This window comes from Elaeis guineensis, chromosome 5, assembly GCF_000442705.2.
Source record: "Elaeis guineensis isolate ETL-2024a chromosome 5, EG11, whole genome shotgun sequence".
NCBI lineage: Eukaryota > Viridiplantae > Streptophyta > Magnoliopsida > Arecales > Arecaceae > Elaeis > Elaeis guineensis.
This window is the reverse complement of record NC_025997.2, coordinates 4,845,887-4,867,149: the sequence shown is the minus strand read 5'-3', so window position 1 is coordinate 4,867,149 and position 21,263 is coordinate 4,845,887. Positions and strand designations below refer to the sequence as shown.

At 39.3% G+C, this 21,263-nt stretch overlaps 1 protein-coding gene across 12 annotated transcripts; it reads right to left on the bottom strand.

Annotated features, from left to right (window-relative positions):
* Positions 1-1,979: 1,979 nt before the first annotated feature.
* Positions 1,980-20,930, bottom strand: LOC105044678 (uncharacterized). Of its 12 annotated transcripts, XR_012141330.1 has the most exons (20): positions 20,468-20,914; positions 19,835-19,904; positions 19,183-19,746; positions 18,912-19,091; positions 18,675-18,788; positions 15,312-15,370; positions 15,126-15,192; positions 14,913-14,964; positions 14,719-14,811; positions 14,438-14,521; positions 13,886-14,310; positions 12,411-12,472; positions 9,865-9,934; positions 6,994-7,074; positions 6,782-6,883; positions 6,210-6,340; positions 5,745-5,838; positions 2,819-4,932; positions 2,531-2,731; positions 1,980-2,407 (listed from the first exon to the last, which is right to left on the bottom strand). XR_012141330.1 is itself a non-coding variant. In XM_019850937.2 (19 exons), the coding sequence occupies exons 2-19, from the start codon at positions 20,072-20,074 to the stop codon at positions 2,297-2,299; spliced, it is 2,376 nt and encodes a 791-aa protein (XP_019706496.1). In that variant the 5' UTR covers positions 20,075-20,276; positions 20,468-20,913; the 3' UTR covers positions 1,981-2,296. The 12 variants fall into 12 exon arrangements, 7 of the variants coding, with proteins under 7 accessions (XP_029120272.1, XP_073113323.1, XP_029120271.1 ...); XR_012141331.1 differs by having other exon boundaries at positions 2,531-4,932; positions 5,745-5,828; positions 20,468-20,918; XR_003800825.2 differs by having other exon boundaries at positions 2,531-4,932.
* Between the last annotated feature and the right edge of the window lie 333 nt (positions 20,931-21,263).

Below are 21,263 nucleotides of genomic sequence, written 5' to 3'. Positions count from 1 at the left end.
AATTGTAAACTAATTATTATATACTAATATATAAGATTATTTATAATATTTTATATAATATTACTATCACTACTTGATAGTTAAATGTATCACTTGATAATATGATTGAATTTTTATTTGTCTTACAGTGACAGCAAAGCAAAGCAAGAATAGTTTGCATGACAAAACAAAATTTGATGATCCGTGTGATAAAACCAAACTTGTCCCAGTCCTCATCTGGAAAGATCAAACGCCTTGCAGATTCCCGGAAAGGCAGGATTCTTGCTGTAAGAGTTCAGAACTGCAAGGGAAAATTCTGTGCTATTCCAGCATCCACTTTAATTATTTTTCCTAGCAGTTAAATTATCAAACTTATATCTGTTTATTTACCAAAGAAAACTATATATATTCAACATATACTTTGTATGAAAATGGTTTGGCCAGGCCACTCAGGTCAACTGGCCAGTCGGACTAAAGATCCACTGTTAACGCGGGATCGAGCTCGGCCCTGGACCTTTTTTTTTTTTGGGTAGAAAAGGTAGTTTTATTACTTAAGCTTACATGCATGGGACCATGAATTAGCTACTAAATTAAGAAGCTATGAGAAATTCTTTGTGCACCACGGGCGGTGTAGAAAATCTGACGTAGAGTGTATCGTCTCGTCTGATTGATCCACATAATCATCATTTTTTTAATACGTATCTAATGCCTGCAGGTTGATTTTTTTATTTAAAAATTTTGTATGATAAAAATATGTCTGTCTTTTAAAAAAAATTATGATATCCTGTGGCGTAATATAGTCCAGAATGTCATAATATGGCCTCGAATATTATAATATGAGAGGGGCATTTTTGTTCAATCAATTTTCAATGCGCATTTAATGTCTGTAAGTCAGTTTTTTTATTTGAAAATTTTGAATGACGAAAATATCCATATTTTTCAAAAAAAAATTATAACATCCTGAAATATTATGGACACAGGATGTCATAATATGAACATAGAATGTCATAATTTTTTTAAAAAATAAAGATATTTTTATTATAAAATTTTTAAATAAAAAATTGATATATAAATATTAAATATATATTAGAAAATGATGACTACGTGAATCAATCGGACGAGACAGTGTACTCCATCTCGAATTTTTTATGCTGCCAGCGGTGCACAAAACTTTCGTAAGAAACTATAGTAAAGCACTCGACAGAAGAATAAACGTTAATATACCATGACCTATAAGGATCCTAGATACAGGGGTCCACGTAAGCCTAGAAAACACCCAGAAACTAGATAACCCAGCCGTATTCATGCACCGACGAGCGAATAGAGCACATGCACGTACTCCAGTCGGAGGGGGGGGGGGAAAGAAGGGCCAAGTGTAGGATATAATTTCTTCCGGGCAGCAGGCGCATCCAGACGACAGCAGTCTTATGGCATCTACGGTCGCCAAGCCTCGAGTGCCAGCACTCGATCGGCGACCAACCATGGTCTTCGGACCAAACCCAGAACACGTCCTGCTCCGACACCAACCCCCAGGATGTCAGCCCACCCACGCTGCGTTACACCTTTTCCCACTTTGCAGTCTCAGGCTTCTCGAACCCGGCAAACGCGGTGTATCCCCTTACGCCTGGATCCTTGGTTTACAAGACGCCGCGCGACCACCGGCCAGTCCTCAACACCACACGTCCCTCTCTCTGGGTTACTCTCACAAGTCGCCATGTCATCATCTTTCACTATAAGTTGGCATAGCACTCTGGAGGCCAAGAAAGCCACGTACGAAGCAACATTACAGATGACACGCCCGAACTACAGGAATAACCAAAACCAACCTTCCTGCACATGGCCAGGATAAACGAAGAAACTTCAGATCCGTTTTCTTGCTGACTTTTTTGTTTCATTATGCCATTTAAAATTAATATCATACTAAGATCTCACAACATCTGACCTGGTAGCATTCATGATCTCGTGAAACATAAAACATTCTAAGATCAAACCATGCGGATTATGAAAAAATGAAGTTGCTCCGATAATAAACAATAATCTATTGTCTGTTTCGTGTGTCCATGACAACTAATTACACTAATGAAACAATGGCCGACCAACTTGAAGCCATCATCTAAAAGATTACAGGGAAAATTGCCAAATTTACTGGCACTCTGAATGGGATAATTTTACACAAAGGGGAAAGGAACTGATCATATCGAATGCTATTCTTATAATTTCATCGATCTTCTCTAATAGCGATACAATCACAGGGTATGACAACACAACCAGAAATTTCTGAGGCATGCTGATATGCTAGTCCCTTCCATCAGACATTCTACTTATCCAAATCTTGGTGTCCATTCAGATCTTTGTTTGGTGTTTTGGGGCTCTGTCCCATGCTGGAAGTTTTGCCTTCAAAGGACTCTTCAGTATTGCTTGGCTGACCCTGAAATTTAATGAATCGAAATAAGAATCAGTAGAATCAATACATAGTAACACAGCTTATAAAGCAACAATAAACCCAAGTTCAAGGATGGGATTAATTATTTCTTTCTGACCTCAATATTACCTTTGCAGTTACAGAAGGCATTATTTAACATAAAGTAAAAGTGAAGGATTACAAAGAATGCATTTCCAATCACAGAAATGACAGGCGAAATAACGCTATTGCGGATGAAATCCATCCTAGGTCGGAGGCATTAGAGTGAGGCGACGTCCGGTGGGTCGACGGTGGCCGGATCTGCAAAAAAAATCTCCGCCAGAGGTGGCTCTGACAAAGACCCTCCGACGCTCAAGTCAACTTTCCCCGTAACAAGTGGGAAAAAGCAAGTAATTTTGTGAAGGAGAGGAGGCGTACCTTGGATTCCTTATTTATCTCTTTATATGGAAAACCGGAGCCACGGAGAGTATGAGATTGTCAAGAATCCCGTCTCCCATTAATGTCTTTGAAAATTATGCCTAGCAATACCATTTCATAGCACGTGGGGAGCCGTCTATATTCATGATATAGGCTAACAGGAAAGCTGCTGAAGGATGTGGAAAACTCACCCTTCTATGATTGCTGTTATTAATTAATGGAGGGATATGACGGACCATAAAAGATGGATCGACAAATGAGAGGAATTCGAACTATGGAGCATGAGAACTTCGGCATGGCCGAAATGAGGTTCGATTCTGACAGGGGCAAGTGAGAGCATATTCTTTTTCCTCTCCCTACGGTCACCACTTTACTCTCTCCTCCACCTTTTCTTTTTGTCTTGTTGTGTGGCCCTTGGCCCATGAGAGGATGAGATGTGACAAAAGAAGCATTAATGCCTTTATTATTTTTATATGACCACCTCTTCTCCATAGCTGTTCTCAGATCTATGTGACCCAGGGGTAGATACTCGGGATGTGCACGATGGATAGCACAATCCGAAGGCCCTCCACCTCATGTCTTCGGCCGATACAGGTATACGTCCCAACAATAGCCCCCCTACTCGAGTCCCGAGTCCGGGGTGCCACCTATTAGCCTGGTGTATGCCTGGAGCATAAAGCTGGCTTACCCATTAAGATATATGATCCGAACAAAGGCTTAAGTCACGCCTCTCTCAAAGTGGAGAGGACCTTATGGAGCTAACTCTACTAAACAACATGGCATTCTCAAAACATTAGACCATCACTTAAAAACTCTACCCAGAACCATGTGACAAATATACTGTGGGAGTATAAAAATTAAAAACTGGCATGCCTCCCAAACATTAGACACCAATCCGCACTTCACAATGTTTACGTATTTGTTGAGTTGTGATTGCTCACAAACTCTCTCTGCATACACGTTCTCATGTTTATTCATGAGTGGGCTGAAGCTACCTATTAGGGGGGATCAAACGTCCGAGCCTCTAGATAGGCTGTCCCAATCAACAAAACTAGATTAATGGCCCCAAGGCCCCTCGCTCATCAGCGAGTGGCACCGTCGAAGGCCTAAGGCCTCTCGCTCTTTAGCGAGCACAGCCAAGCCCTTAAAAGCCAAAGTGAAGGGATGATCTCGATACGTTTTCGGCAAATTAGTAGTACTCCCTTCGTCCGACCCAATTATGACTCGGATTCGGGAGTAGGGGGGTTATTGTTGGGGGATATACTTGTATCAGCCGAAGACATGAGGCGAAAGGCCTTCGATCGTGCTATCCATCGTGCACATGCTCGAGTATCTGCCCTTGGGTTACATGGATCTGACAAGAAGCATTAACTGCTTTTTTCCCACTCATTCTCTTCTCCCATGAGACATCACAATAGGACAAAAAAAATAATAATATAAGAAGACAGCAATGGAGAAGAGATGGTCATATAAAAATAATAAAGGCATTAATGCCTCCTTTCCTCATGTCTCATCCTCCCATGGGCTAAGGGCCACACAACAAGACAAAAAGAAAAGATGGAGGAGAGAGCAAAGGTGGTGGCCATAGGGAGAGGAAAGAGAATATGCTCTCACTTGCCCCGTCAGAACCGAAACTTACTTCGGCCATGCCGAAGTCCTCATGCTTCTCCGTCCGAAGCCCTCTTATTTGCCGATCCATCTTTTATGGCCCATCACATCCCCCCATTAATTAATAACAGTAGTCATAAGAAGGATGAGTTTTCCACACCCTCCAACAGCCCCCCTGTCAGCCTATGCCATGAATATAGGCGGTTCCCCACGTGCTATGAAATGATATTGTTAGGCATAATTCCCAAAAATATTAATGGGAGATAGGATTCTTGACAATCTCATATTCTCCTGTGACTCCGGCTTCCGGTAAACAAAGGATCCCGAAGTACGCCTCCTCTCCTTCACAAAATTGCTCGCTCTTTTCCATCTATTACGAAGAAAACTAACTTGAGCGTCGGAAGGTCCCCGCCGGAGCCAACTCTAGTGAAGACTTTTCTTTGCAGATCCGGCTATCGTCGGCCCACCGGACGTCGCCTCACTCCAGCGCCTCCGAAGGATTTCATCTGCAACAAACGCCTTGTGTTATATGGCATGCATTATTTTACTTAACAACATCTCTTGGCAAATATGATGCTAGAAGCACACTGCTTTACTTCCTTAGTCACATGTCATTTATCTTTCATAAAAAATAAAAAGAAAATCAAGAAATCCTCATGAATCAAGCAATGAAACTATCGTTTACTTAAAAACACTTCTAGATACATCATGTTAAGATCTCAAAACTACGTATTGGTTGTCACATTCAACATTATTACAACTGCCTTAGGATGTTTCCACTGTGACCCAAATTTTATAGAATTTGGTTTGGTCATCATGCCGGTCAAGATCAAGATCTCATAGCAAGTACTCTAGTCATAAAAAAGCGGAAGAGCTAAAAATGAGACCTAAGGATAATCAGATACTTTTTAAATATGTTCATGTGATTATGCGCATGTGCATGTGCACCAAAACTTCTCCTTTTTTTCAATCATATAAATACTAAAGCAATAAAATTTCCTATATAACTAAAATACTATGTTGAAGTTTGGAAGCTTCATGGTTAAAACAAGTCTGTGATCGGTTGTTATGCATTCATAGTTCCTGGAATGCTTTTGTTGGACCAGAAGAGATTGTGCCTATTCCACTGAGATACACCGAGCATGCGTGATCCTTCAGAACAAACAACTCAGCACTAATTAAATGTCGAAAACCGCTATTAACTACTTGACAAGAGAAACACCACTTGCTGGACAAACATACGACTGATGTGGATAAGCATAGGAGGCAATTCAGGATTGCAGACATTGAAATTTAATGCTGACTTTGAAATAACTACCTTGTTTTTGTCAAGCCAGCCAAAAGGTCTGGAGAGCAGGCCTATTTTCCTGGTGGGTGCATGCTGAGACAACTCTTGAATGGTCTGTGGAGTTCTGCAAATAAGTCACTCAACACAAGTTCTGACATTCACTTTGAGCAAAGAGCATGCATGCTATGCCTATATCCATATACTGAAAACAAGGATTTCGTGCAGTGAAAGAGCGAACCAGCACATACTATCATGAGCTGAGTGCCAATATGAGTTTCTATTTATTGAAATTTTAGAAAGTTACTGGGATAAAAGAACTCTGCAATTTAATGAAACATTTGGAAGTGGAAATTGAAATAGCAAGGAGAAGAAGATTGCTTGCTAACAATGATTCAATTCAAGAGTACAGTTCATTTTATAGCTGTTATTTGACAATAACCTAACCATCTGCAAGATTAGATCTAATAGCATCTAATAAGAAAAAGATGAAGATACCTTGGAGAATGAGGTTGTTGAGCTTTAACCTGACCAGACTGGTACTGCAATGTAGCCTCCAGCATTGTTTCTGCCATCACAGTCCTTTTCTCCATTTGTGCAAGTGCAGATGTAGCTTCTTCATATTTTTCCTGCATGTGTCAGGAAAGAGCAGGTAAAGACATACAGCGCGTGAAGAATAACATAAAAGGAGTACAGACATATATTTTGATCCAGAACATGCCTAAGTTAAAAATATAGAGGGTGCAATGAGGCTTCACTAAAGATCAAAAGAAAAAATAGAAAAAATGAACAGCATGCTTGTATAACATTCTCTTCCAAAGCAGCCCCAGCATTATGAAACAATCTTAAAACCATTACAACTCCTGTGTACAGCAAACTTAATTTTGAAGAGATTGTAACACTTCAAACCCTAAGCTGAAGAACAAGTACATTTAATCACATGATTTAACTAGAATGGACCTTCTCCATCCAGGACTCCAAGTTCAGTGGGGGAAAACTTATTTCTCAAGGCAAATGTAGAAAATCCAAAATCACTAAAATGCACCACAAATTCAACAGTGGGAAAGCACCTGCAGCACATGAGCAGCATATTTCTGAGCAGCAGCATCTTGCTCGGCAGATATGCGAGCATCTTCTGTCAACTTCTGTTCTTGTTCCATCCTCATCAAGACCTATACTATATACAAAAGAGCTTCAATTAATGTATTAAGACAATGGTACTGCACATGAGGGCAAATGACCAGACCAGAGGAGTGGAAAAGATATAAGAAGAAAGCAACACCTGAATAATGGCACGCTCTTGCTCTTGCTTATCTGCAAGAACCTGCCGAAGTTCAGATACCTCTTTCTCCAACTGCTCAACCTGTCAGATGAATCCTTATGTCAAAATAGGAATATAAAGCATGGCAGAGAAAAAATGCAAAATGATATTTATAAAATAAGTAGAAATTTAGATACAATCCAAATACCAGCAACACCATTCCCCAGTTTTTTTGGTAAAGTCACCACTAACACATGAAAAGGAGGCAAGACTACAAAAATTTGAAGCCTTTCTATGTGAAACAAAATTACGATGTTATTCTCACAAGTTATGGTTCAACAATTGGCCTCCCTTGTTTCTGAAATGGTTACAACATGAGGCCCTTGTCTTCTGCTTTGCAACTTTGAGGCACTTATAGGATAGGTTCTGAGGTAATTGCACAGGAAAGGAAAATAAAGGAGTACACCAAAGTAACATTTCATACTCAATCCACTCCCTCATGTCTACTAGAATATGTTCCCAGATGCATCTCTGCAATGGATCTCATTCAAGGATGGGGGAAGGGGCAATAAATTTTAGAGAGTTTTTTTTCCATCAGGAGTAAGCATACCCATTGTTACAATCAAAGGCTCATGGCTCGGCACGTGAGGTATTATCCGCTTTGGTCTACAGCCTATAGCTCGAGGACTGTATGGACCATTTTGGGCCTCACGGTTTTGCCCCTTAAAAGACGCCTCACGTGAGAAGGATGGTCCCTCCTATATAAGCCAGAGTCCCCCTTGACTCCAACCAATGTGAGACTAATGATGCCCTTCTCTCTACACCACAACACCCATCATCAAGTTGATAAATGCAAATCAAATGAAAAACTATAGACAGAGAAAACTAAAAAAAATGTGAGTATAGCGAAAGGTGAATCTTTATGATATGTGCTGCTGGTTGTCAAACAAAAGAGATTCATCAATAATCTTTGGTGTAACTGTGTAAGGATGATGGACTAAAAAGGAAACTAGCAGTAGTTGACCTATATTTTATATCCCAGTTTTACTTTTGTCAATAACAAAACATGTGATGCCACCAAGAAAAGGACAAATGTTGTAACCAAAGCAGCAGGGAGAATGTCTTGGCTGAAGAAATGGCATGTAGAGGAGATGTTGTGCAAAGCAGTATCAAGATGAGATAAAATAGATGAAAATAAACTACATAAGCTAACATGAAGCTTCTGCAATAATGAGGCTAAGAAGATGTATGTGCAACAAAAACCACCACACTAACACGTCATCAGTGGATGAGATTACCATAGGCTGGGATGGATGTAGAGTCAAACTATGAGCCCATAATCAAAATTAGAGGGAAATGACGCAAAGAGCATAAGCAAAATGCCAAATAACCCACTTCGGTGGGTGGGACTTTGTTCCCATCCCTCAACATATGATAGAGTTCAAGCTCCCTCTTCTCTGTGTAGCATCCTCTCTCTTAATATAGATATAATTGGATGATTATCTTAGAGAAAACAAAGTTCAACGATGCAATCAAGCCTAAGAAAAAGCTTGCGATCTCTCCCGGCCCAGGGTTCTTCTATGTTAACTCTGTTTTTTTCCCTCTTTTGTACCTTCTCTTACAATCTCATATTCATTCTTTCTATGTACCATCCATTCCTCTCTCCTTCTACCATCCCCCATCCTCCTGGATGCTCTTTTGCATGAACAATTGTACATGCAATTGAGGAAAAAAAAGAAAAAACAGAAACTCAAATATCTTATACTCTTTCTCTGGCCACATAATTATCCACAAGGTCAAGTTGATAGCTCTTAAGTGCACATAGAGAGAGAGAGATATGTATAGAGATATAGATAAATAGATCGAAAGAGGGCGGAGGGAGAGAGAGATAGAGATATAGATAAATAGATCGATAGAGGGAGGGAGGGAGAGAGAGAGATTTCTGAAAGGGTTTAAGCCAAGAATTTAAGTTCTGCTGGTACGTTATAAGTTTAGCAGAAGCAACTAATAAGATATCCAAATAAAGCAAAGGACATGAATAGATGAACTCAGAAAAAGAACAATACAATTACTACATGAATTTTAGATGGAGTAAAATCTTTGCATGCATTATTCAATTAGATCGTCAATCACAGAGGCCTGCAGGCTTTTGTGTTTTGATGATAAAATGACACGAAGGAAGAATAGTTAATGAGAAGAAACTAAAAGGAAAGAAAAGAAAGCTGTTGAGAATGTGGTTAGGATATGTTGTTATCCTGATCTACTTGCCTCTTGTTATCTTCTTTAATACCACTATGCAAATTGGAAGAAAAATTTTGAAGTATCTTAGAGAAAACCTCATTTCTTAATTTTCTGCTTGCATGTCTCCCTAATTTTAATTTTCTCCTTACATTTCTCCCCCTAAATTTATCTTTCATTACCAACATTGGAAAACAATACCACCGCCCCCACGCCCCTCCCCCCCCCCCCAAAAAAAAACAAAAAAAAAAAAAGAAAAAAAAATTCTCTCACTTTCTCAGCAAACAAGCAGAACTTTAATGTCATAGCTAAAACACATTGAATCCTTTGTAGATTATAATTAGAACTCTGTTGTTTCTAACACTATTTTCTTCTACCAAACTACTAATAGTTTGATTCAGCATGGTTAATTGTAGACATGAATTCCAACACAGCCCATGAGCCCAACATAGATGACGTACATAAACACAGAGAAGACTTCTGAACTAGGCAAGTGACATTTCCATTGGAGTAAAAAATGCAATCTATTACAGATCAAAAGTAGATAATAGACAGAGTCATGCAGAGAACAGAATTCTTATTAATAGATAGCTAAGAACTTGAACAATTGCTACTTAGCAACAGAATCTGTCCTATAAGCATCAAATAATCTACCTTGGCACTTAAAAGACGTCTATTGTCCTGCTTGACCATCTCCATGAATGCTGTTTCCAACTCCTCAGCTCTGGCATATAATAGGAACAGCAAATAAAATTTAAATTTTACTATGAGATTATTTGAAATTCGCTTGTGGGAAGATAAACCATTATAGTTGCAATAGTGTATGCTTTAGAATCGCAGAAACAAGAGATAAATGACCGCACAATTGGATATCAGAACAAACAACAACTCAGAATGGGCAAAAAAAGAGTTAACTGTCCATGCATTTGGCAATGCATAGAAGTTAAAAAAATCATTGGCAATGCATATCAGTTTTAAAAAAATCAAGGTAAAATTCCACAAATTACATGTTCCATGCAAGCAAAACAGGTAGCACAAAGAACCTCTCCTTTTCCCTCTCAGCAAAATGGAGAACATTAGCTGAAACATGATGTCGCCCACAATTTTCAGTGTCATCCCAACATTTTAAAGAAGATGTTTAAGCTAGCACATTAAATTGGGTGAACTGAGCATTCAATGAGAGCATAAATATCAACCAAGTCCTAATGAGATTTCTGTTTTTTCTTTTTTTTGTTTTTTTGAGTATAAGTCCCAATGAGATTTTAGTATTATCTAATATATAGGAATGTAAATAAGAACCATTTTTTGTTCCACTGTTATGTGGTTGGCTTTACAACTTCAACTTGGGTCACTCGAGTCAATTGGAAGAACAGGAACAACAGATCTTCAACAAGCAGAAAGATACTCCAAAATGATCGACTAAGATTGTGGTTGCATTTGCAGTCGAGTATTTCAAATCAAAGGAAATCATATTGGGGTAATCAAGTTTGGAAAGGGATCATCTGGAGTATCGAATCCAGGACCCAGCAGATTTGCATTCATTTAAGTGAACAGACCTAAGGGACAACTAAGTAAAAGAATCAATAATGCAATAGCTAGAAGCCTAGAAAGTTGGTTATAAATCAAGAAGGGAGCATGGTCAAGAGTCACACAGGGGCAGTGAAGGTGACAGGAATGTTATACCCCAAAACAAATTCAAGCAGATGGCTGAGTTAAGAGCCTTATGAGAGAGTCCTAGTGACCACTCACGGGCTAAGCAACATGACAAACATTTGCATGGAGGTGGCCTCTAGTAATCATTTCTTAGATTAAAGAAAATTCTCAAGAACAAGATAAGAACCTAGTGGTTAGCAGTAGGAACTAGGAATTATTTGGCCAAAGTAGTGACAAGAATTCAAATCCTAGCGGGACACCGGGATGGGGTATCATCCCATGTGTCGGGACAGGACTGTCCTGCTAACGTCCTAATATCCCAATCGGGACATCTTAAGACATCTCCTGTCCCAAATATCAGGACGGGGCACGATAGTGGCGCATCCCATTTGATAGAAAAATCAAGACAGCCCCATCCCATGGGATTTAAAACCTTGATTACAAGTACATCTAACATATTTAAAAAGAGGGCTGCAAGTTAATAGATTGGCTTGCTAAGTCTACCAAGCTCAGCAAGTTAGTGCAGAACTTTCCTAGAGATTTTGTTAAACCACAAAGTTACACCAAAAGACAACCTCCTACCATGAAGAAGTTGATGCAAAGGCAAGGAATAGCATATAAAGTAGGTGAATGAAAAATATATCATAGTACTTACCAAAAAAAATATCATAGTGATATAAGGATTACATGAAAAAAAAATTTGCTGAGGCCACACAAGATTTAGTAATGTTGGATTAGTTGGTTGCACTACAGCAAGGTCATGTAAATTTCTTGTTTTCTTCTCATCAAATTTGTAGTGGCAAGCAAGGTCTGCTATCTCAGTATCGGGCACCATGTCATTACCTTACCAATTCCGTATGGTATGGTTGGTGCAGTATAGTATGCATCCTATGCCGAAATAGCTCGCAAACTAATTTTCTCAACTTTTATCTTCATATACCTTGGTACAAATTGGTATGCTTTGATACGAATCGTTACACACCTTGATATGGGGTGGTACATCTCGGTACGGGTGATACGGGGCTTGTACCGACTCAAACAGGAGTTTTGCATTGGTTTCCTCCTGGTACAGTATTGTATGTCCGGTACTGAGCGTACGATATGCCTCGTACCAGATGGTATGGCAGATCATGGTGGCAAGCATCAAAATTACACTGCTATTTAGCAAATCATCTAATATAATATCTTTTGTTCTTAAAATCTTCTTTTACCAATCCAAAAATATAAAATATGTACATGCCAAATTCAGAGACAAGCTTTACATGATGGCAGCTAAACTATGGAGCAGACCGACAGGCCCTGCCTAAAGGCAACTCCTATGCCCCCTCTTCAACATCTTACATGAAGATACCATATCAGGCATAATAAACAAATTTTTCTTGACATAGACAAGAGGCATCAAAAGAATAATTATGTTTCGAACTTAAAAAAAAATGAATTAATTTGGAGTAAAAATAAGGAAAGGTCTAAGACTCACTTTTCTTTTACCAAGACAATTCACAACATAACACTCACATGGCCAACCAGGATATTACAAGGACACCAACCTGAGAACAGCTGATCTTTTCTCCTCCAGCAAATTACACAGCTCAACCTTCAACCATGTCACCTAGATAAAAATTGCATATCATTTAAATTTCAACACAAGTATAATGAAAACAATGAAAACGAAAACTGTTCAAGCATTTATACCTTGTCAAGTATGATAAACCAATAGATGTGTTTCATATTTCCTCATCAGAAAACTATGTTTACATGATATTCGAAGAAAACAGATATACCTATATTATATCTCAGCATTAAATAAAGCAGTAGATCAGTAATTCACATTGATGCTGACAGATCACTTTTCCAATAGGAAAGATGCACCATCATTCTTTAGAGTCACAGAACATTGAACCAACCGCAAACAAGTTCATTACTGGCTAGCACCTATCAAGAAAAATATCTACATGACCATCTAAAATTTGTGGTCCACATTGTCAATGCCAAATAACTGGGAGAAGGCTTGTTGATTAATGTTTACAGCGTATAGATTCAGCTGTTGAACTGTTTGTAAGAATATGAAGCCACCAATGTTCCAAAAGACAAGCATAACTCTTTCCTTATTTGAAATCCAAGGCCGTATTTTCAACTACTACATCCTAGTGCCAGCAGACTTATTATCCCTGATACCACTTCCTACACAGTAAACCTCTCTGCTTCTTCACTTGTTTTTGGGCCTACCATCTTAATTTGAAGACACAACACATAACAATCTATCTCTCTAAGTGTTTCCATCCATTTTGCTGAAGAGGAGTACTTGAGTATCAGATGAGCAATATTCTGTTAAATGGTAGAAGCATTTGTCATATTTGAAACAATGGGGCACGTGCATGCCACCTTTAGGTGGTTCCTTACATAAATTTTGAGAGTATAGTTGCTAATTGAAAGAAATAGTTGATTCTTACCAGACTCAGAGTCCAAATTCTGGATATTGATGAAAAGAAGTGAGGCATAAAGAGTACAATATTTCTGCATCCAAATAGGTTGAATGCAACTCAATAGTGATAGAGTGGTACAACAATTTGTGCACTAAGATTTTCCAGCTATAACTCTTATAGCTCGTTTTCTGTTAGATACTATTTATCCAGTTGTTTTGCTGATATATTCAAACCAACAAGTTATCATGGCAAGAAACAGGAATGATGATCAGCTCTTTCCATACGTTATTCAGCATCAAGGCACTTCAGTATACCGAACAATTAAGATTGTAAGTATAGAATTGCTCCTCAATCAAATCATACCGATTGTAGTTGAGAAAAATTAGACCACAATCAATTTTAGCTTTGAAAAGTTCTCGTTTCCTATGTTTTAATGCATTTAACCTAATTGAGTTTCATCCCACCAACGATGCATCAGGCAATTGAAGGAAGCATGTTGGGCAGTGTCATAAGTGATATATTTATAGCACACCAGTCATCTCATATTCTTTTCTGAAAGAAACTATAGAAATATCTTTGGCTTAAGAAATAAAAGTTACCTGTTCTTTAAGATCAGGTAAGGAATCTGTCTCTGTATCAACTGTTAGACTATTCAAATATCCTTCTATATCTGTTGATCCAGACTTCAAGGAATGCAACTCCCCATTGGTTTGCATGTCATCTGACACATCTGCCGAGTTGGTTTCTGTAAGTATCGATCCTGGATCATGTTTGAAACTATATAACTTAGATGCTAGGCCCTTGGAGTCCTTCCATGAATTAAGTCCTCTGGATCTTTCCTCCATGGCAGCTATAACTGCAGGCCTATGTTTTTTTCTCAGCTCTTTCAATATTGTTTCATCTACAGCTTGATAACCCATGCAAGCTGTCAAGACAAGCTGGCTACTGTCAAAGGTAGAGCCAGCAAGGGACTGCAGTAATGTAACTGCATCTCCAGCATCTTTTGTAGTCACAACTGCAGGACCTACACATTGACATGCAATTTTTTAAAGAAAATTATTATGCTACAGTACTAAAGAACGAACAAAATACAGAAATTAAAAGGAATGTTATCAAATGAGATCATAAACGGAAATAGGTTGACCCAGTACCATATAATTCCATCAAAGCAAGTGCTGCTCGGAATAACATTACACGATTTCCATCAAAGAGAAGCACATCCCATATACGAAGAACTGAAATTATAAACACCATCACATATAAGAGATCTTTATCTATGGTTACTATAGCATTAAGTTCTGGAATGTGTCAAGATGCAAGTATCAATTGATGAGTTCCCAAAAGAAAAAGAACATATGGTACCAATTTTAGTTTAATAATATGTAAACAATGTCTTAATGGATGTGGTAAAAAGACATAAATAAAACCTGACCACTTTCCCATGGAAGCATATTCGTGAAAATGGAAAGGAACCAAGGTCCGGTGACCCATGCCACCTGCACGCCCAAATAATCCAAATGATGAACTGCAAAACAGAAGCAGACAAAATGTGGAATTAAATAGGTTTGCCGAAGACTGGGGGTGCATGAATATACAATACATGTATGCACACAATGAAATACAAACCCAATTTTGGAAATTTCTCATGCACTAGCTCCTCAAGAACAAGCTGGTCCACCTGATGCCAAAAAAAAAATGAAATTAAGATGTGAAACATTAGTCATCAGCAATATTTATCCATTGATTGCTTCTATTACAAGGCTTCCTTAATTTCACATAGATATGCACAAGAAAGAGTAAAAGTGGATGCTACGAAGATCCTGAAATTAAAAGGATTACCTGAGATTCAATCATTTCCTCAGAATAGTAGCCATCAAAGTAGTCATCGATGATACCCAATAATGTCCTGTTGAATTTTGCAATGACTTAGAAAAGCAATGCAACTGCCAATATATACCAGAATAAAGCAATCATGAAACTTTTTCTTTTGCCAACTCAGACTTGGAATTAATTATGCAAACCTACCAAAATGCATTTTCCTCAGGCATCAACAATAGTAACAAGCCCCCAAAGAAATTCATAGCCTACACAGACAATTTTTAGCACAATTCCATCATATGGAGAATAGGGCATATAACTGGAAATTCAATCTAGGAACTACTAATAAAGAATAAAAATTCTTCACTCAAAAACAAATAAAAAAATATGGAATACTAACTGGAAAATTGATATGTCGATTCGCATGCAATAAGATAAATAAAGCTTTAACTCTGAGGAGAAACATATAATAAATCATAGGTAAAAACAAATCATAAATTTTCTTTGGTAAAGACAGTCCCCTTATACCTCCCAGCATAATCCAAGTACCATCATTGCACATATAATTTACCAGAAATCTAGCAAGCAAAGTGGGACTGTCTGTGTATTTTGGAGAAAAGAACAAAGGGGAAAAGTACATGTTCATCGAATTTTATGGAAACTCATAAGGATTTTGACCGGTACACCACAATCACATAAAAAATGCTATTCTAAAATTAGCCAAAGCCTCAAAGTCAAATTTTTAGGTAGAGTGGTTAAACATCATATTTTCAAGCCCTTTCTCTGGCTGAAGGTCATTGATGCAGTCCATAATCCATGTACCAACTCACATGAAGATCTGAGTAATGACTCAAATTCTGTGGGTTAGGGCCATCCTGGTCTTTTTCATGGAAAAGGACATGCTGCTGTCCCTTGCTCTCCAGAAACTTGGGACATGGGATGTGCTGAACAGGATGCTGGGATGACGATGGGATGGTCCCATCCTTCTCTCTCTCAAAAAGAAAAAGAAGGCCCCATCCCAATGCTTGAGACAGTTCCATGTCCCAAAATCCCACAAAGACTTGAACCGTTGTTCAGGAGTCCATAAAATATGTGAAAATAAAGTAAGATAAATATTAGTGCAATAATTAAATTCTGAAAACTATCTCCCAAAATTAGTAGTAATACAAGGGCATGTTAATACGCACTGTCTGATAATACAGATACTTAAAATACAACTTTACTGGATGGCTTCTGCTTAAAGTAAGCTTTAGACCAGCCAAAATATAAAGGCTCACATTACAGAACAGCCAAGCAATGTAACACCTAAAGAAATAACAAAGCTGGACATCATTTAAGTAGCCAGGGCTCACCACCAATTATGCCACATGCATCACCCCAAGCTCTGATTTATAATTAGATATTTCCACTTCACATGTCTCGCCTTCAAGCTTCTGCTCAGCTTTTGTAAGCAATTTCTCACATACATAAAGTCACGAGTTAAAAATTTAAAAATTCCATGTGTATAGATCAGAAGCATCATCTTTGTAGTGATTAAACAGAAGAGTGAGAAATTGACTGCCCATCTTGATCATAAGAGGAGAAAAATAAGGAAGCTAGCTTGTGTTTAGTAACAGGACAATTGGAGGAAAGAAAACAAGATATTCGACCCATCCTAAAGGAACTTACTTCCTCAAGTCTTCATAATAATAGGGTAATTATCTTTTCAGATCAATTGAGAGATCAAATCGCCATTCTTATTGTGCTTTATTAAAGGCCGATGGTTGGAAAAGGAGAAAGAGATGAGCAAAGAAGAGGTCTCTTGTTGATTCACTACCACATAGAAAGCATACAAAGTGAAGGAGAATTATGTGCCAGGAATAATATAATCATCTCATTGCATCTTAGCACTATCAAGTCTACTAGGTTAATTTCAAAGCAAGAAGCAAAATACCACATAATAATTGTTTTGCATCGGATAATGAATGATGCAGTTCCCAATCCACAGACGCTATCACACATAACGTAGTCAAGGAACGAACAAACTGAACCATGCTGTCCTCCTCACATTTCTAACACACCTATGTCCTGTGAACCAGCCATGTCAACATTTATTTTCTTTTTTCTTTTAGAGAAAGCGGGAGGTCCAACCTCCCATATCATTAAAACTATTGCAGGCAAAACTTGGCTACAATGTAAATAAAAAGTTATACGAAAAGCTAATAAAAAAAGTAGGCCAAAAACCCTAATAGAAGTGAGCTGTCTAAGAATGGACTCAGAACAATGGAAGCTGGCCTGAGTTTAGCCATCGAAACAAAGTAACCCATGTTTATTCTTTTTGGATTAGTCATTTCAGCCTCTACTGCTAGCCATGGCCCTTAAAACCATGAGCAGAAGCGAGAGTGAGTGCACAAACAAGGTTGAATGTGAGGGCGTGTACCATTAAGACAGACATCATACCTGCCAAATTGATGCTTTATGGGTACAATGTTATGACCTCAAATTTAGTAAAAGTTCAAGCAGGCTACTTACATGCAAAACTTTTGCAGAGGCACCACACTTGAAGATACATTTAGAAGTTTTATGGTTATGTATAGTTATACCGTTAGAAGCAGAATTATAGTGTAGTCACAAATGGGTGTTTGATTAAATGTGACTCATGTAAATTTTCATATTAGAGTTAGATGTCCAAATATTCCATGACATATGGGGGCTCCAGCCACACTGGACCACACATTATGAGATGCCACTATTCCACACTTGCATGCAGGTGAGCCCATCACCATCTTTCTTGTGCTCTCATTTCTCTTTCTTTTGCAATCTGCATCCTCTTCTATCTTTCTTTTTCTTTTTTTATTTTTTTCAATCTCATCCACATAAGGCCAACCTAACCCTAACCATGGTCCAACCCTGAACTACTTCCCTTTCCTCAAACATGTAAAGTGGTTAACCTCAAAACGTGAGGGGGTTTTTTGGGATTTGTAGCTTCCAAAGATCTTGTACTGATCATCTTTTTATTTTCCTTCTTTTTATTTTTTTCTGTTAAAGCAATGGGTTTAGAGTTCCACTATCTATACCAGGTAATTTCTATGTATTAATCAATATATTGATTTGAAAAGTACTATAGCCTATGTTCATTAATATAAAACAATCTAGATGCCTTACAAAGACTAGTTCTTCTTTTTCTCTTATAATTAATAAAAGCTTGGCATCTTCATATGCAAACTTGTAGGATAACTATTTTGCAGAATAACACCATATCTTTCTTGAATGCTGCAAGCTTTTGACAACAACTCACTGTAAAAAAATGGATTGTTCATGAGAGCCAATGCACACAAAGAAGTGTGAGAATTGCTTCCTCAATTTTAACCTGTCCAACTGTCGGGTAAAATTTTGAGGAGATATATGTCCTTTGTTGGGCAGGTCATTTGTGATCTTCTTCGACAGATGGTAATTAACATCATAGAATGCATGAATATGGAATATCAGATTCCATCGAATGAAAAAACTTCATAAATTCACCAGAGATAAAAGGTCACTACATACATATAGAAGACAAAAATAACTACTATAGAGTCCAGTCTTGAGTACCTGGCAGTACCCAACTGATGGATTATGGCGAGCATATGCTGTAAGCAAACGCCTCAGTGCATTTCTCCCGTCATCATCTAAAGCGGGATGCCCTGGAAATGTTCGAGGCAAATCCTGTACAGAGAGATACAAGTCATGCGGATGAGAATCATTCATTGCATCGTAATCTCAACAACCCACGCTTCTATGAGATAACAAAGGATGGACTTTGGACTTCGTGACCCTTTAATTAATAACCTTCTCAATCTGAGTCTTCCATTTCTCAGGCACACATCCTCCCCGAGGTCTTTTTGGCATGCCAACAGTGTCATTTGGAAGTGAGGCATCAGATTCATCAGTGTCAGTGTCCGGAGCTAGCAAGTCATCATAATATCCCTCCACCCTCCGCGCCGTTACACCCACAAAAGCTTGCCATAGCTGCGATTAGTGTGGAAGACAGATTCAGCTAAGACAAGCGGCAGAATACTGAGGACTAATCATGAGTGCAATAGTACGGTAATGACTGCACCTCTCCTCTGAGAGCCATTGGCACCCCTCCACGAACAAGGCACTCCAGCTCTTCTTTCCAAGGAAAGAAAGGCTCCTGCTTTGCTGCCGAATCAGCATTCCCACCGTCCCCTGAAGCTGCGTCCTCCTGGACCACATCCGATCTGTCCATATCATAGAACTCTTCCTCAGACTCTTCTTCTTTAGAATGTCTTGCCACCTCTTCAATTGGTGCGAGGCGATTCCCAGTTCTCCCAGATTCCTGTTCGTTGCAGGATGGGCTCTTCCTCTTTTTCACCCGATGACTCATCAACTGCACGATGGCAGCGAGGGATGGTCTTATCTGACTCCATGTATTGGTTCTATGGATTTTCGCCTTTTCCTTCTCAACCGGCTCCTTTTCTGCACCAACTTCCTCGGATCCATCACATCTGTCAAGTCCATTCCGATCACAGTCATTTCCTGCGTCGTTTGGCGTGTCCGCATCAATATCTTCTGCCCACGACTCGTTGGACGACACTAGCGCAGACTCGGCCAGCCTCTGGAAGAAGTTCTTCCATTGTTCCGATCGCTCTTCTTCTTCCTCCTGGAACCATTACGAGTTCAAGAATCTAAGCAATACCTTGAAAGATACTTCTTACGGAGTAAAAAATAAATGATATTAAATGGATTGCCTTGTAGATTTTTGCATATTCCCGGTATCTCTGCAAGTGTTGAGGCCGCACGGCAAACCCATAGGCGTCCCTGCTCAGATATCATGGAAAATTACATAGAAATCGGTCCCTTGAAACTGAAGCTATCGGTGTTACTTGAGAATCGAGAATCAAGAATCCATGAAGTAACAAAAAAAAAAAAAAACGACAAATCAATAAAAAGAAAATCAAATCTAATCTTTACCGAGACTCAACGTCCATAGAAAGACAAATCAATCAAAACACCATAGCAGAACTCCGCTTAGATCGTCCATCGCACTAGCTCTCGAAGGACGCATTTGCCATCGCAGGTAAAACCACCCTAGAATCCGTAAAGATCCCTAATTTAACCTACTGCCGCGACAGTAGAACTGAAACCTATCTCCTCGAACGCGTACACTACCAAATGCCGGGGTTATTGACGCTATATATGATAAAGAAATCCAGATCACAGACCACATTTGCCGAATTAGGATCATGCAAGGAAAAAATGGAAAAAAAAAAACCTAAGAAGGAAAGAATAAGGAAAGAGATATAAGGTATGAGAAAAAGAAATCCGCTGACATCTCGGCGGGGAAAGAGACGACACGTGGAAAGAAGAGGCCGATCACTCACCGCTTCTGTTCTGAAGAGATAACGGGGAGGCTCTTCTCCCTCATCGCGCGCTCGCGATATTGCCGGCGGAGCCGTGACGATCTTGCGATGGCGCTGCTCCTGCCGCTGGCCGCGGCCGCGTCTCGCTTTTAGATTGTTATATTACTCTGATTCAAGAACCGTCAGCTTCCGCGTGATAGTGAGTTGGAGAGGAGGTGAGGGAGGACTCTTGGGATGGACGGTTTTTAGAGGAGGGGGTCGAGGATTTTTGGAATGCTAGAGTAACGGTGGTGGTTTTTTTGTTTGGAAAATTGTGTGCGAATTGCCCAACGTGAACCAGCGGGAGCTTGGGGGTACAAGTTGAGTGACTGAAGCCGGGTTTCAAGGCTTTTAGGGGGCAGGCAACTCCCTTCAGAGAGAGCGGGCGCATCAGTGGAGCTCCTTCCCCGTTTGATGCTGTTGTAGATTCTTTAACGGTTCGGTGTTTTGGGTGAAGACGAATGCGTAATAGTGGTGACTGCGATGGTGGCGGGTCGGCTGCTGGCAAGGCGCACATCACGCAATACGAACTTATTGCCCACACCGCGTGCGTGACGGTGCATGCAGCCAATTCAAAGCGCATACGATGCGTGCTCGATGAATGGAGCCAACGGAAATCAGCGGGAGGCCATATGGTTGCACAGGATGTTAGCAATAATTTCCTCTTAAATGGAAGCACTCGGATATATGCTGGTTTGCAATCACCGACGTACATTATCTATCAGACGGTCGAGGCTTGCTCAACCAAATAGCAGGCTTATCATGGCCTCGTTCGAGC